The sequence below is a fragment of the Dermacentor variabilis genome, chromosome 5 (assembly GCF_050947875.1).
Source record: "Dermacentor variabilis isolate Ectoservices chromosome 5, ASM5094787v1, whole genome shotgun sequence".
Taxonomy (NCBI): domain Eukaryota; kingdom Metazoa; phylum Arthropoda; class Arachnida; order Ixodida; family Ixodidae; genus Dermacentor; species Dermacentor variabilis.
The window spans coordinates 200,089,294-200,105,590 of record NC_134572.1 but is presented as its reverse complement, the minus strand read 5'-3'; the positions used below and the strand labels follow the sequence as shown (position 1 = coordinate 200,105,590).

General features: G+C 45.3%; 2 protein-coding genes across 3 annotated transcripts in view; one reads left to right on the top strand and one right to left on the bottom strand.

Moving 5' to 3' along the window:
- LOC142583430 (uncharacterized) overlaps positions 1-16,297 on the bottom strand; it is a 1,100,669-nt gene that overhangs the window by 28,224 nt on the left and 1,056,148 nt on the right. For both annotated transcript variants that reach the window (XM_075693897.1, XM_075693898.1), the window contains one exon: positions 8,799-8,870. In XM_075693897.1, coding sequence (XP_075550012.1) covers positions 8,799-8,870 — 72 coding nt within the window. The remainder of the gene's footprint in view (positions 1-8,798; positions 8,871-16,297) is intronic.
- Positions 3,522-5,018, top strand: LOC142582112 (uncharacterized). Its single transcript, XM_075691513.1, has one exon. It carries the CDS (start codon positions 3,522-3,524, stop codon positions 5,016-5,018), a length of 1,497 nt encoding a protein of 498 aa, XP_075547628.1.

Sequence of the window (16,297 nt, the reverse complement as noted above, 5' to 3'; positions counted from 1 at the left end):
GTGCAGGCAAGTAAAAGGTAAGCTTAGGTAAATAAACGTAATTATTTTGTTACTTATTATTCAGGCTTACTTATGTCTATATTGACGACGTGTCCTTAATTACTTAATTAATTAATCTTAGTCAAAATTATGACACCAACGTTTATATCTGTAAATAATATTTAAGATTACTTAACCTTAATTCTTGATCTGGCTCCGTTGATCTAAAGTTAGCAACCTTTGATTAGTCTAATAATTTATCATCAATTGATTTTAATTAGCCTCAGTATTCCTAATTACCCTCTCTTAATCGCCTTTACACTTAAGTAATTTTATCGTAACTGATATTATAGTCTTCTCAACCTTACTTACACTTGTACCTCTCAGTCCTCATTATATATAGTCAAAATCATAAATCTCATTAGTCATACTTAGTTATAAGGCATTATAATATACACCTTTATAGGACTTCAAGTATATATATGCATCCAGTGCATCCTGTCACGCGTTACAGACAGAAAAACTGGACGGACGGACAATGTTCCGAGGGAAGAAGCCCTACAACGCTAACGCATTAATATGAGTGCGCGAGGAGTGCCTAAGAACAATCGGGCGTATATTGGCGCTTTCACGCTTCCAGTGCACTTGCGTATACAACGCGGCTTGCTAGCAGCAGGCGTTGCGCTGCAGGCCCCGCTCCTTGCCCAACAGACATACAAGGACGGCGGGAGCATTCGAGCTAATTGTAGCACGCGCTTGCCTATCGGCCTTGCCTGGTTATTCTGGCCGCCAACAGATGACGCCACAAGCAGACGTGCTTCTCCTTGCTGCCATTTGCTGGCGCTCTAAGCAGCCTCAGTAGAGCACGGCTTCGCGCTCGCGTGTTCTCTTTCATAAAGGACCACCCTGTACGACTTTTCAACTGTCCATGGACATCCCCCGTCGTTCTTGTTACGAATAAAGATGGTTCTGTGCGGTTCTGTGTGGACTACCAGCGCCTCAACAAGATCACTCGCAAGGCCGCCTACCCTCTCCCAAGCATAGACAACGCGATTGAAAGTCTACAAGCTGCAGAATTCTTTTCATCTCCAAATTTGCGCTCAGGGTATTGGTGAGTATCCATGGCAGACGCCGATAGGCTGAGGACAGCTTTTGTCGCACCCGTCGGCTTATACGAATTCGACGTAATGCCTTTTGGACTTTATAATACGCCGGCAATTTTCGAGCGCGTGATGGACACAGTTCTACGCGCTTTGAAGCGGCACACATGCGTGTTCCATCTTGACGATCTTGCAGTTTTCGCTTCTGAATTCACCATGCACCTTCAATCGCTCCGGTGTGTTTTGAAGTGTCTAACAAACTCTGGCATACAACTAAACCCAAAAAAGTGCCGATTCGCAGATCAGCCACTGATAATTATAGGCCGTATCCAAGGATGGAATACTTCCCGATCCAGGCAAACTTCGGGCTATCGCCGAGATCCCTAAGCCAACATTGGCCACAGGATTGCGCAGTTTCATGGGTCTATGCTCTTATTTCACACGATTCATTCGATATTTCGCCGCCATCATATACCCACTGACAAAGCCATTTAGTAGCAATGGACCCCTCACTTCGCGGTCGGCCGTGTGTGAGGAGGCCTTCACAAAGCTCCCACATTTGCTAGTCTCCGCCAATTTTGGACCATTACGACCCAACCGCCTCTACCGCGGTGCACACAGGTGCGAACGGTGTTCGCCTCGGCGCTCTGCTTGCCCAGCGCAAACAAGGGTTTCCTGAGTATGTCGTGGCTTATGCAAGTTGTACGCTTATGAAAGCTGAGACCAATTAGACTCGGAAAGAAAAGGAATGCCTTACGGACGGCCATATAGGTAACGGCCTCATTTGTATGGCCGTGCATTTGATGTAGTCACGGACAACCACGCACTATCTTCGCTGTCGTCCTTCAAAGATCCCTCAACCCGTCTTGCTCGATTGGCATTTCGCCTGCAAGATTACGATACCGGCGTGTTGTACTGCAGCGGACGCCAGCATTCTTATACCGAGGCCCTCTCGCGCTCTCCTTACCTGGCGACAATGCCTGCTGCTCACTATCCCAGTTTGCCGTTTCTTCGCTCGACCTTACCACCAACGCTTCTGAGCAGTGCAAAGACACTTGGATTGTCCTCTTATAGACATTCTTTCTGGTTCATCAGCACAAACAACCAGTCCCCCGTTGCGTCATCATTCTCGACATTTCGCTATTCCCCTCAGCCCGCTTTATCGACGCAATTATAACCCCGACAGGTCCTAGTGCTTGTTAGCAGTACCCCGCAGGCTGCGTTCCGAGTTAAGCGCCGCATTCCACGCCGATCCACAGTGTGCACACTAGGGAGCTTTCAACACACACTATCGCCTTCTACAGCGGTACTAGTGGCGAGGAATATACGGCTACGTTCGGCAGCTCGTTCGCCCTTGCCTGTACTATCAGCGCCGTAAATCTACAGCCCGCCTCTTGCCAGCCATTTTGCAATTTTTACCTGGTTAGGCTGTACCCGGACTCGAAGCGACTGCGCAGCCTCGTCGGACAGGCACGGTAGATAGTCATAGCCAGCGGCTACTGGCCACCTTTAATAAGGAGACTGTCCGCTGTTACGCTTCACTCTGTGCGCCGATGAATGGAACGGATGTCAAGCGCCTGAGACTCGACGTACCTGATAATCGTGCTCGTCAACATGAAACGACTTCTCCGTCGAGTGTGTGCCATGGTATTATGCATCAGTGCAAATCCTATTATCCTTTGGATTTATTTCTCTCCTAATTCATCTGTGTGGGCTGGCTAGTGTGCTGACAAAGGTCCTCTACTAGGGACCACGAGAGAATGACGTTGCCCGGACAGTGCAGGCTGTAAGAAGGCTAGCGAGACGCCACGTGGACATCTTCTCTACCGTTGTGTGCTGGAGCACACACGCTCAACGTTTCTGTACGTTTTGGTTTGGAGTGCACTGCTCACCCGTAACGATGTATAAAACTTATGTTATATGTTTTTACATCACCTCGCCTTCACTGTCGGACCCCCTCCGATGGTAAACCTGGTTCGAGCTCCAAGCAGACGCTCTCGAAGGTCGACGAAACCCCATCCCCGTAACAACCGGTTTAAGCTCTAACACCACCCAGGGCGCAGATAGCGCTCGTTCCGAATAAATGTTATCTCTCTTTCCCTTAGCGGAACTACGGTAACTGTGAAATCTTTGTATTTCTTTCCTAAGATATTCATGTCTTCCTGTTTTACTTCGTTTCTGAACGCCTCCATGACGGCTGGTGTCTCTACGAAATCAAACGTCTTTAAAATAATTCATCATAGTCATAACGAGAGGTTGATAGTACTCCACAGATTTCTGAATTATCAGAATGGTAACACTGATATGATCCATTCTACAATGCTCCTTCGTGAATCCAGCCTGTTCTTTTGGTTGAAGTGAAGTGCTGCCTTGATTCGGGGCAGGCGATACGGGCTTGGCGGCTTTGCCACTGCGCAGGCCACTAATCCTTTCGTCTTCGTAATGCAGGTGCTAGGACCATTCATCGCGTGTCTTTTCCTTCCTGGACTGGCGACTACGCCACTGACTGCACCTTCATCTTTACCAACCCATCTCAGCGTGGATGTAACAGGCGCCCGTCAACGAACCACTGCCATCGCTTCACCCGTCTTTGGAACGACACACTCGTCCTTGGATTACCTGTCCCTCGCAGCAGAATGGGAAGCGCCATCGCATCCAGCATCACTACTAGGACCAGCTATAAAACAGGAGCAGCCACCAGTGGCACTTTGTGGGCTTGGCGGCTTTGCCACTGCGCAGGCCACTAATCCTTTCGTCTTCGTAATGCAGGTGCTCGGACCATTCATCGCGTGTCTTTTCCTTCCTGGACTGGCGACTACGCCACTGACTGCACCTTCATCTTTACCAACCCATCTCAGCGTGGATGTAACAGGCGCCCGTCAACGAACCACTGCCATCGCTTCACCCGTCTTTGGAACGACACACTCGTCCTTGGATTACCTGTCCCTCGCAGCAGAATGGGAAGCGCCATCGCATCCAGCATCACTACTAGGACCAGCTATAAAACAGGAGCAGCCACCAGTGGCACTTTGTGGGCTTGGCGGCTTTGCCACTGCGCAGGCCACTAATCCTTTCGTCTTCGTAATGCAGGTTGGTGAACGTTTCAGCCTCTTTGCCAAAAAGTCTAACAACTACTTCTTAGTACAGCTGCCAAGCCCACAGTGCCTTAACGCTGTTCTTGCTGATTGTTTTCATCTCGTTCTTTCGCTGTTACTCCTACTTTCCGGTGATATAGAAACTAACCCCGGTCCGGATAATGCAGCTATCCTCGCAGAGCTAAAGAAGATATCTACTGGCCAGTCCAAGCTTATTTCTGAAGTTCAAGATCTAAAATCTCAGTTATTAGCGACAGATAGAAATGTATCTGACCTCGGCAAACGTATGGCCGAACTTGAGAGCCATTACGAAAGCCTTGTAACACTTAAAACAGACACAGAAGTTCTCCGCGCCGACACAACTAAAGCTACTCGCTTAATTTCAAAACTAGAGGCACGTTTTGATGATGCGGAAAACCGAACGCGACGGAACAACTTAGTATTCTACGGACTCCCTGAAACTACACCTGAATCGTACGCACAATCAGAACAACTTATCATTAAACATTGCCGTGAGCATTTAGATATACACATCGACACAAAAGAGATAGAGCGCGCCCATCGTCTCGGACGTCATTCGAACGACAAACCCCGTCCAATAATAACAAAATTCACATTTTTCAAAACAAAAGAAACTGTCCTGTCGAGCGCCCGGAAACTAAAAGGTACCAATTATAGTATTGGCGAAGATTTTTCTCGTGCAGTTCGAATTGCTCGCAGCCAGCTCGTTGCATTTGCCAGAAAGCAATCTGCCCCATTTAATCTGCGCTACAAAACCCTGCACATCGGACCGAAGCGCTATGTGTTTGATAGCGTATCTGAAACTGTAAGAGAAATGTTATAGCAATCGTCCGCCCGAAAAAATGTGATTACCCGCCCCCAAACCATGCCAAGAAATAATCTTTCATTGTCTGTCATATTCACAAATATTCGCAGTTTCCTACCTAAGCGTGAACTCGTGTCTAACATCATGATTTCTTCAAACAGCAGCGTACTTATACTAACTGAAACATGGCTTACCCCTGATGTCACTGATACAGAAGTACTTGCCGACTTGGCAGGTTTCGAAGTTTTTAGAAATGACCGCAGATGCACTCGAGGGGGCGGTGTCTTGATTGCTGTGGGCCCTAATTTATCGTGCACACCATTATACATCGTCTCTGATCTGGAAATGTTATGGTTAATTTTTCGCTCACCGGCGCAATCCGTTTTGCTTGGTGTTTGCTACAGGGCACCGCATACTTCACCTAACTTTGCAAGTGAGCTGAACAGTATTCTGAGTGATCTCGGTACTGCACATCCAAATTCACATATATTGCTATTCGGAGATTTCAATTATCCCGGTATCGACTGGCAGAAACTAGCTCCCTCAGGTGCGAACCACAGAGAATTAAAGGATTTTATAGAAGTATGTTTGAATGCTAATCTCACTCAGTTAGTAAGGGAACCAACGCGTGTTGCTGGCGTCAGTGCTAATATCTTGGATCTTATACTAACTACGAATCCTGAGAGCTTATCACATATAACTTACCTGCAAGAAATTAGTGATCACAAAGTTATCCACGCCGAGTTTTCGTTCTGCCTTGAACGGCGCGAAAAATGTAAGAAAACAATCCTTCTATATGAGAAAGGTAACTATGACGCAATTAACTACGAGCTTAGAAATTTTTTCCCGTTATTTGAAGCCCAATTTTACAGCATGCCTCTCCAGGAGAGCTGGGAGGTATTCAAATACAAAATACAGGACTTGGCCAACAAATTCATTCCTAAAATTACTTTCCGTGAAAATCGCCAAAAGCCATGGTACACTAAGGCACTTAAAACATTAGAAGGCAGAAAAAAGCGCTTCTTTCGTGCTGCTAAGGCAAGAGCCTCGTCTAATGCGTGGCAACGGTACTATACTGCCGAGAATGCCTACCTGATTGCTGTGAGAAATGCTAAGTTCAAATTTTTCAACAACGATTTGACAAAATTGTTAAATGATCAACCGAGAAAATTTTGGAAGGTATCAACCCTATCGAATCGCGCGCTATCACTCTGACCAACGAATTGGGAGAAACCGTCGGGGACCTAGAATGCGCTAACACCTTCAACATTGCTTTTAGCACAGTTTTCACAAAAGAACCCAGCACACCTCTGCTTACGACACCAGCTAAAACTCTGTCTACTATGCCTGCTATCACAATAACTCATGATGGAATTTTATCTTTGTTAGATAACATTAAGCTTTCTTCATCGACAGGCGTCGACGAAATCAATTCCAAGCTGTTAAGGAACACCAGACATACAATTACTGCGTATCTGTGTATTTTGTTTTCTCATTCACTCTCTGTAGGTCACTTGCCAAATGATTGGAAAGTGGGGAAGGTTGTTCCTGTCTACAAATCTGGTAAAAAAGATTCCCCGCTAAATTACCGCCCCATATCATTAACAAGCGTCCCGTGCAAAATCATGGAGCATGTCATTTATTCTAATATCATGGCATTTCTCGATAAAAATAACTTTTTTCATCCATCTCAGCATGGCTTTCGAAAGGGCTTCTCATGCGAGACCCAACTGGCCATTTTCATTCATGACTTGCATGTTAACCTTGACACCAACATACTAACTGATGCCATTTTCTTAGATTACGCAAAAGCGTTTGATAAAGTGCCGCATCAACGATTACTTTTAAAACTAAACCAGTTAAACCTGGACCACAACATTCTGATTTGGATCAAGGAATTCTTGTCTAACCGGTCCCAACACGTCCTTGTTAATAATCATACCTCTGACCCTGTTCCTGTAACATCTGGTGTACCCCAAGGTTCTGTTCTCGGTCCTCTCCTATTTCTAATATATATTAACGACTTGCCTCAACACTTATCTTGCCAAATCCGTATGTTTGCTGACGACTGTGTAATTTACCGATCAGTTTCTAATCATTGCGACGCAGCAAAACTTCAGCATGATCTAGACCGTGTCCAGGAATGGTGCGACCGCTGGCTAATGACACTTAATCCGACTAAATGTAAACTTCTTTCCATTACTCGCCAAAAACACCCCGTTACATTCCCGTACATAATTGCTAACGAACCTATACAAGCAGTAACATCGTTCAAATACTTAGGCGTTACTTTGTCCAATGATCTCTCATGGCATGCACATACTACATACATCATATCATCGGCAAATAGAACTCTCGGTTTTCTGAAACGTCACCTTCGTAACGCTCCCCAACAAGTTAAATTACTAGCCTATAAGTCACTTATCCGTTCAAAACTTGAGTATGCGTCAGCCATATGGTCCCCACATCAAGCATGCGTCGTAGATGACCTTGAAGCGGTACAAAATCGTGCCGCCAGATTCATTCACTCATCTTATTCTCACGAAATCAGTGTTACCGCCCTCAAAGCGGAATCTGGGCTGCAAGCTTTATCCCTCCGCCGACGCATAGCAACACTTTGTCTATTCTATAAGCTTTACCATTCATCACTTAACAATGCCCCTTACATAACACCACCCACATACATATCTCCTCGCACTGGTCACCAACTGCAAGTTTCCCGTACACGTATGAGAACTGTTAATTTTTCAGCATCTTTTTTTCCTCGTGCAGCCAAAGACTGGAACAGCCTTCCTCGCAATATCGTCGTTCTCACCTGTCCATCATCTTTTTCTGCCAATGTGACTGAGTACCTGTCGTCACAAATTTGAGTGTTTTATTTTTTATGTACACCCACCCCTTATGTAATACCCCCTAGTGGGGTCTTTAAGGTAAATAAATGAAATGAAATGAAATAAATGAAATGAAATAGTCGGATATATAGAGAGATAGATAGATAGATAGATAGATAGAAACGCCACAGCATGAATACTGAATATAAGATTTTAGTATTTCGCAGGTAGCGTCCTGGTGTGTGTGTGTGTGTGTGTGTGTGTGTGTGTGTGTGTGTGTGTGTGTGTGTGTGTGTGTGTGTGTGTGTGTGTGTGTGTGTGTGTGTGTGTGTGTGTGTGTGTGTGCGTGTGTGCGTGTGTGCGTGTGTGTGTGTGTGTGTGTCCTCGTCTTGCAGTTCTGGGTAATTCAGGATAAAGCGCTTTTCCGAATTGATGATCTCTCATGTTAGGCACTCGAAAAACTGAAATACGAAGCAGCAGCCAAGAATGCCTGCGGCATATTGGGTAGAGAGAAAATTTTACTCTCGCTCTGTGGATTACTGAGCAGGTGGCTTCAGCCCAGGTCGTCCCTGCCAGCGTGCTTGATGGCGGATGATTGGGTAGAGGTTGCTGTGCAGGGGGACCATGGCTTAAACAAGGACAAATTGCGTTGCTAAAGGAAGTCATCCGAACCACACGGGCAAATTGGTTGGACAAAGCAAAGAATATTTTGCTATCAAATATTTGGCTGACAACGAACCGATTGGTGACATTTGGCAGAACATTCAGCTGTGCAACTGTACAGCTACGCGACACGGAAGTCTCGGATTGACAAATGGTTACGGAGTGACTGACTGAAGAATTGTTTCGAATGAGCGACGAAGACAGCTTTCCTTCATTCATAGTACCTCGATTTCGTGCATTGCATGCCAGATGTGCGTGCCGTCGAACTCTTTTCTCTATTACAATATATACAAAAATAACACACCTGATATCCAGCTTCCATTTCGCTGAACCAAACCTGTTTGCTGCGCCCCACGTAATGGGCTTTCTTTGGAACCTGAAAAATGAAGGGTTATACGACATGCATTGACGAAGTTTTTGTCACTCTTGAATATTTAGCAATAAACCGTACAGCGCGGCTCAAGACAGCAAGCAAAGAATTGTGGGCACTTTCTGTTCTTGGCGTAACTTATTGCCCACTCTAGCTCTTAGTAAACGTAATACCAAGGAGGAATAGTTTACACCTTACTAAAATAGGCAATCTTTTATGTTTGTGCGCCCCGAGCAGCGTGTGCGCAAGTAGCAAAGTCCTGTAGCAGATGCAATACCTTCCAGACATCGGAAAACAGACCTTTCAATTGAAGTTTTATTAAGGGCATGATTAAAAACAAAACTTGCAAAGCATAATACGGCAATGGCAACTCCGTAAAAGTCCAAGTACCATTGGCGGCAGATATTCACAGTTACTTAGCTTACTCCAATGGGTATGTGTGTCCGCAACGAAAACGTAAAGAAATATAGCTCAAAATAACTTGTTATTGGGTAAATCTGTTCTCAAAGTTTGAAATCATGCCTGTATTCTCTTTATACAACTATCGTTTAATTTTGAACTACAGGTCATACTTGAAGTCTAATAACTCTATTCTGTTTTCTCTGGCTGATTTAAAATCTAACCGTAGCAAGCGTAATACTAGGCATAAAGAGGAATGGCACGTATGCACACCTCGGACCAATTACGATAAACAATCATTAACACTTACAGTACCCATTCTGCTTAATCCACTCGCACAGGAAGACTTTGATCCTATATGCTGCTCCAATAATGAAATAAGACTATTTTGTCAGTTATGCCAAATAGACCAGAATCTCATAATATTTTTATTCACATATTACAGTCATGGGTGCATGTTAGCCCACCTGTCCATTTGTTGCAAGTGTTGTACTTTTCGTGATATTTCTGCAGTGCTCTGCTGTCAAATGTATAAAGGCCGGGACCTTCGTCAAGCTGTACCCCAGCTTTTAGTCCTGTCTCCTCTTTTTCAATGTGAAAATAAATAAAAACACCATTCATTCATTCATTCATTCATTCATTCATTCATTCTTTGTGAAGCTATTATAGCCCAATTAAAACTAGCACAGTAAATACAGAACCAGATGACTTGATCACTACTCTCACAATTAATTTATTGGAGTTCCACTGCCAAGCAGTAAGAAAGAACACAAATAGACAGTAATGTGCATTCAACCAGGTTCCCCAGTTCAACAAAACAAAAATTGAAGAACTACACCTTGCTACCAAATAGAGCGTAAGCGTCTCGTTAACGCTGTCCACGCCTTTCTTTCCTGATATAAAAAGCGTCCAAATGTTGGCATTGAGTGGTTTGTTTGCATGTGTCCAATATCCGCGGTTATGAAAACCAGGCTTTCTCGATAAGGCCCGTCCATTTTGGGCTGTACAGTCGTTCCGACAGAGTAATGGTATCATGTGAACCCCGCCAGTTGAGCATGTTAAATATGGTATCGCAGGCTTCTTCTAGCTACTGCGCTTTCTCTTATGGCATAAGATGTGGAGGAACTGGCCGGTCAGTGTACACCGTGCCAAATAAAAGCTTCTGGTACACCATACAGGCCAGAAGGTCGTGAATCGGGAGGGAAGAGGAATAGTCACTGTCTGCCTGGAATCCGCCCTCCTGAACTCCGGTGCTCGTGCGATGTAGGGTACATTTGACAAATATTTGGCGAGGTTCCCTGCAGGCGCCTATATATACATTCTTAGCCATGGAAGGTCTCGGTGATCCTCCTGAACTAGGGGAAGTAGGCCTATTTTCTACAAAAATTAGTTTCAGTCTACAAAAAATCTCGCCCCATAAATATGTGATTGTGTATAGCACGAAGAAAATGTTGAAAATCATGAATGTTCACAAGTATGCTAAAAATGATATCTAAACAAGAACAAGTCGCACTAAGCATTTTTACAAATCACGAATGTAAATAATTCTTTGCTGTTCATTTTTGCGCGACTTGCCAACGGACAGAATTGTATGAAAGTTCTCTGCGCTTCCAGAAGCACGAGCTGATGGTCCAGGGCGAAGTTGTACTGCCCTACTTTTTAGTTAGACAATGCGATTTATGAACTAAATAAACTCCTGAAAAAGAAGCGAGAAACAGTCCAATGTAAACCAAGCTGCCGTATTTATCGCCGTGAGTGGGGCTATGAGGAGTTTAGACGTGGGCGGGTTTCATCGCGTAAGAAAAATGAAAAGCTATGCAAAGACGACAGAAAAGGTACAACGTTCGTCTTCAAGTGAAGAATGACAGCAAGTAGTTTCGTTATAGAAAAAAGGCTACACCTTTGGGCATTCCTAAAATGGAGGGCCAAAAGTTACCACTCCTTTACACTGGCTAGCAAGATGGCCTGGACATGTCGAAGCGTGATCCTGACTGATTCCACCAAAGGCTATAATTAACCGCAATAAACTAAATGCTATTATAGAGCAGGTCAGAAACATCTTCTACTGCATTACTAATTCGCAGCTTTTCCGCATAAACACTAAATTCAATGTTAAGCGGCATGCAGCAACGCACTCAAATATTTAGAACACACAGTTCGTCTAGTTAGAATTTAGCCAAAGGGATGTTTTAGCGCATAAGAAAATGAAAAGAGGTCTAGAGATAAAAGGACGACAAAAAAGCGTGGACAGCGCTATGGTCGAGGTGGTAAATTACAGTAATATTGAATTAGAAGATCGATTGATTAAACTTTAAGGACGAGACACATAACTACTCTGAAAAAGTTAGGTTCCTGTCGAAATGGGCAAAATATAGCAAGAATAAGTGTAATCTACGACAGGACAAATGTGTTGTGCTATTTTTTTGAGCGACAGGCGGGAACACCAGGCAGAAAACTGGAAATGTCCTTCAGCAAAAGCCAGCTATGGCTTCGCTTGCAATTTTTACAGACAGCTCTTGTCATACGTGACTCGAAGGTGTACATATTATTTCCTTTACGTCGCATTTTTGATACGCTGTTCTATTGGTCCCCTGACCGTGCTTTTAAAAGAAAGCGAGTCGCGTTCGAAACTACTTCGGCGTCAAGTGTTCCTACTCTAATCGGAGAAATGACACTTACTGCCTCTCAGTCAGTGTTCGTGGAAGAGATTTATCCATCAACTATGTACGCATACAATACCGCGGCAAAAAAAAGAAACCTTTCTGGCCTGTTCCTTGTGGGCAAAGGTCGTACATCAACATCATCATCAGCATATATTTATGTCCACTGCAGGGCCAAGACTCCTCTCTGCAATATCCAGTTACCCCTGTCTTGCGCTAGCTTATTCTAAATATAGCAGGTATAATAATGGAAAAGCATTATATGCCTCATTAAGCGAAAATCCGGCGTGGTAGTCGGCGGCGTAACCGAATGATGGTACCAAAAATGACCGACGGCAAAGAGTAAAGCCACATAAGAAGTACTCGAATTGACGTCAAACTTCTCAGAAAGCATTATATGCCTGATTAAGCGAAAATCCGGCGTGGTAGTCGGCGGCCTAACCGAATGATGGTATCAAAAATTACCAACGGCAAAGAGTAAAGCCACATAAAATGTACTGGAATTGCCGTCAAACTTCGCAGCGAGGTTCCTGTAAAAAAAGTTAACTAGATTTTAGTTGGGGTGGCAATGGAACCAAGGCCAGCGGGATGCGAGGCGAGCAGGCTTCTCCGACGCCACGGCGACAAGCAATAAACAAAACAAATATTACAGTATACAATGTCCACGCGGTATTGACATAATCAGCCTGGCAGGGGTATGGCTTCGTCACATTAAAATTCATTTAGACCCACCAGAGGCTCCACCCTTGACAACCACTCGGGAGCATGGCCAGCGGCCTTTAAAAACTCAACAAACCGATGCACAGTTTCACGAAAATTAATTCGCGCAGGTCGTGCGTCGGGATAACAGTAGTATCCCGCCATTCGAGAGCGCCGAATACTGTGGAGGCCCATCAACATTATTAAATTAAACGGAACGCCATCCTCGTTAGTAATGGGTATATAAGGTAATGCAGAGGGTCGAGTGGAAATTCTGTCTTTATCGTTCTTTGTAGTACGTCGCAAAAATACCCCTTCCCAACAATGAAAAAAACAAAAACAAAAATATGACCTATCGTTTCTTGTTGTTTGCACATAAGGCAGTGAGATTCCCATGGAAGAAATAAGCCCTTTTCCTGTAAAAACATTTTTACTGGCAACGTTCCAGTGTGCAATTAAAAAAAAGGTTTTAACCCTTGGCGTAAGATACATTCCTTTACTCTCTTTAACACGTCCCTTCCAGTGCCTCCATTGTACAAGGCTCTGTACATGCGCTCTGGCAGAACAACGTCACACAAATCCTTGTACAACATTTTCTTCTTGACAGTAGATAAATATTCATTTGAAACTCTCCTTGCAAGGAATCGTACACTTGCGACAACTTCTCTAAGATAACCAAAGATATCTATAATATATATAATATTTGGGGTTTCTGATTATGAGGCACGCCGTTGTGGAGGACTCCGGAAATTTTGACCACCTGGGGTTCTTTAACGTGCACCTCAATCTAAGCACACGGGTGTTTTCGCATTTCGCCCCCATCGAAATGCGGCCGCCGTGCCAAAAATATCTCCCGAGGGTAATTTGGTTGGCACAACAAAGTCTGGCAACGCGAGTCCGAGCCTTATTTGGCATTCCGTGCGCAAAAAGGATCGCTGACCTCACGAAGGAAAAAAGATCTGTTAACAATCTACCTGAAAAAAAAGGTGTGCCCGGCCTAATCCAACATTCTTAACTCCTCTGAACAAGTTCGTTTGCCTGCAATTTTACTATTGCGCAGCTCACAACAAAATGGCGCAAATTCAATGTAGCACAATGTAAAACTTGCATTAAATACAATAGCTTACTCATAAAGAACAGGTTGCACACGGTAGCTCTAGCAAAAGTCGGCATGCCCGTTCCTTTCCACCCTTCCGCCTTTCCACGTGTATCATGCACCTGCGCTGTCCAATATGTCTCGCCGTCATTATAGCATTCTAGAGGTGCACTAGGGTTGAGGATTGGGCGAGTTGGTATTGCATTCTAGAACTGGTACAGCGCAACAACATACAAAGGAGGAAACAAGCCGAGCCGGCCACAAAAAGGAACAGAGCGCTGACCTCCAACTCGTTTATTAGCGAGTTGCACAATATATATATATATATATATATATATATATATATATATATATAAGAAAGCATGTGAGGATTTTCTGGGGTTTATATTGTCTATCGCAGTTTTTATCCCTGATTCGGTTTATTAACAGCTCTAACCTATCTTTCTGTTCATCGTTGAGGCGCGGCAGTGCCCCAAGAAATCTATCCTTAAACGTGTTCGTGTCGGGAACATGTAAAGCGAGCAATGCCTGGTAGTAGTGAAAAACACATGCTTAATATGTTCGTTATCATCCAATAAGGACCCTCCCAATTCTATGTTGTGTTTGTAATGTCGCCGAGCGTGATTTTTTTTTCAATTCGAAGCGGTCGCTTCGACGGAGCCTGCCCTGCAGCTACGGGTTCCGCTCGCGCCAGCACCAACGATCCGCGATAGCGCTCCTCTTCTATCACTTCAATGTTTGTTTTGTTTTCTTAATGTCATCGATCCATTTACCAGGCGCTTCGCATTCTTTTTCGAGCAGTTTTGCAAGCACAGACATAGACTGCCTTCATTTAATTTCTCCTCGTACGCAATGGAACAGGACCGCTCTATTGCTTTTACTTTAAGCTGTTCATTACAAAGTTCCCACTGCTGCCATATTTTCAGTTCATTACTTTGCTCTATTTCGCCGATTTCTTCCATTACCGCACGGTTGAAAGCATTGCCTTTCATCAGCTTCTTATTTAACTTACACGGTTTTGAGCTAAAAGCACTGCCACGTTTTTGCTACCCAATTCCGCACTCAACTAAACAGTGGTCTCAGAAAGACACCGGAACTACTTGATAAATGTTGCATTTTGGAAATACGTCCAGCGTTACATAAATGCGGTCCAGACGGGCATGACTTGCACGCTGAAAATGTGTGGTACCTCACACCACCGGCGCCTTGCATGCACTCCGCCACATCCTCGAGGTTTCATTTGTCTATTAATTGCGACACTACCTCAGCACTTGCATCCCCGAACACTGGTCTTGGGTCCAGTGGTCTGATCGAAAGCGCGCAGGACACAGTTGAAGTGGCCCATGATAATAAGCTGTTTATCGAGACTGATACGCTGTTCAACACCTTGAAGAATGCGACCCTTTCATCCACTACATTTGGTGCGTACAAACATAAAACACGCGATTTCGTATTGCTGAATGTGAAATCGACAGCAATACACCAACTTACAAGCACGAAAAATCAGCATGCACGACGAGTCCCGGCAATTTCTAAAGAAAGAGGACACAACCAGATGTGCCGATGGCATGGCTTACAACACCGTAGAACATAGAAGTCAAACGTCGCACCATGGTCCCGGTCTCTCACTCCCTATCAACTTTTGTTGCCTACGCGGCCATAATGTCAATGTATTGGTCCGTTAATATCGATACACCTGACTTGGTTTTTCTTTCCTGCCAAGCCTCTTACATAAAGTGTGGCTACTTTCAACGGAGATGCAGGAGCCATTTTCGTAAAGAGTAAAAAGTCCGAGAGCATGGTTCTTACCCCTCGCGCCTAATGCGCGGCTAGCCGCCTTCGTTGGTGCCGGAGACACCCTCTGCAGGCTCCGAATTTCGCGACGTAGGTGCGGCATCGCTGGTTCGCCTCTCAGACGAAACGCTAGGTCGCAGCCGCAGACTGGTCCGCCGGGCTTGGGTCGTTTTGGCAGGCGGCTCCTCGATGCTGGAGGGTGCCACCTTGTCCCCTTTTTTGCCGGTGAGGACACAAGGGCGCTTGGCTGGTGCGGAGACGCTGGCTGCACGGCCGCCACTCAGGTACGCGTTCTCCGGGCTGTTCGTTGGTTCGACGATCTTGGCTGCTGGACCACTCTCCCCATTCTCCGACGTCTTCGCCCGAGAGGCAGGCAATTTCTTCTCCTCAGGGTGTGTCCCTCCGTTGCTGGACGTGGTTGTGTTACCAGCGGAAAGCCCCGACGGGTCGGTCGTTCCTGCTGGCTTGCCTACTTCATCGGCTCCTTTCGCCGCCTCCTTCGCGTCGTCGACGTCCATGAGTCGTTCAACCGGCTTGTCTTGCTATGCCAGCTCCGTAGCTACCGAGTATGTCCAGACGCACTTGTTGTGTACGTGACCATAGCGCCTGCATTTTGAGCCGCGTGGCACCTTGCATTCACGTCGAACGTGGTCCGTACCGCGGCAGCGCAGGCACTGCATAGGCCGCCCAGGTGCCTCCACAAGGGCCAACTCTCCTGCAACGCGTAGCTGGTGAGGCAGGTCATCGACCGTCATACCGGGTTTCAGTTTGAGAACAATCCTCGT

What these genes read in the sequence shown, in the direction of transcription:
- LOC142582112 (XM_075691513.1), top strand. Translation starts at nt 3,522, where the DNA reads ATGCAGGTGCTAGGACCATTCATCGCGTGTCTTTTCCTTCCTGGACTG.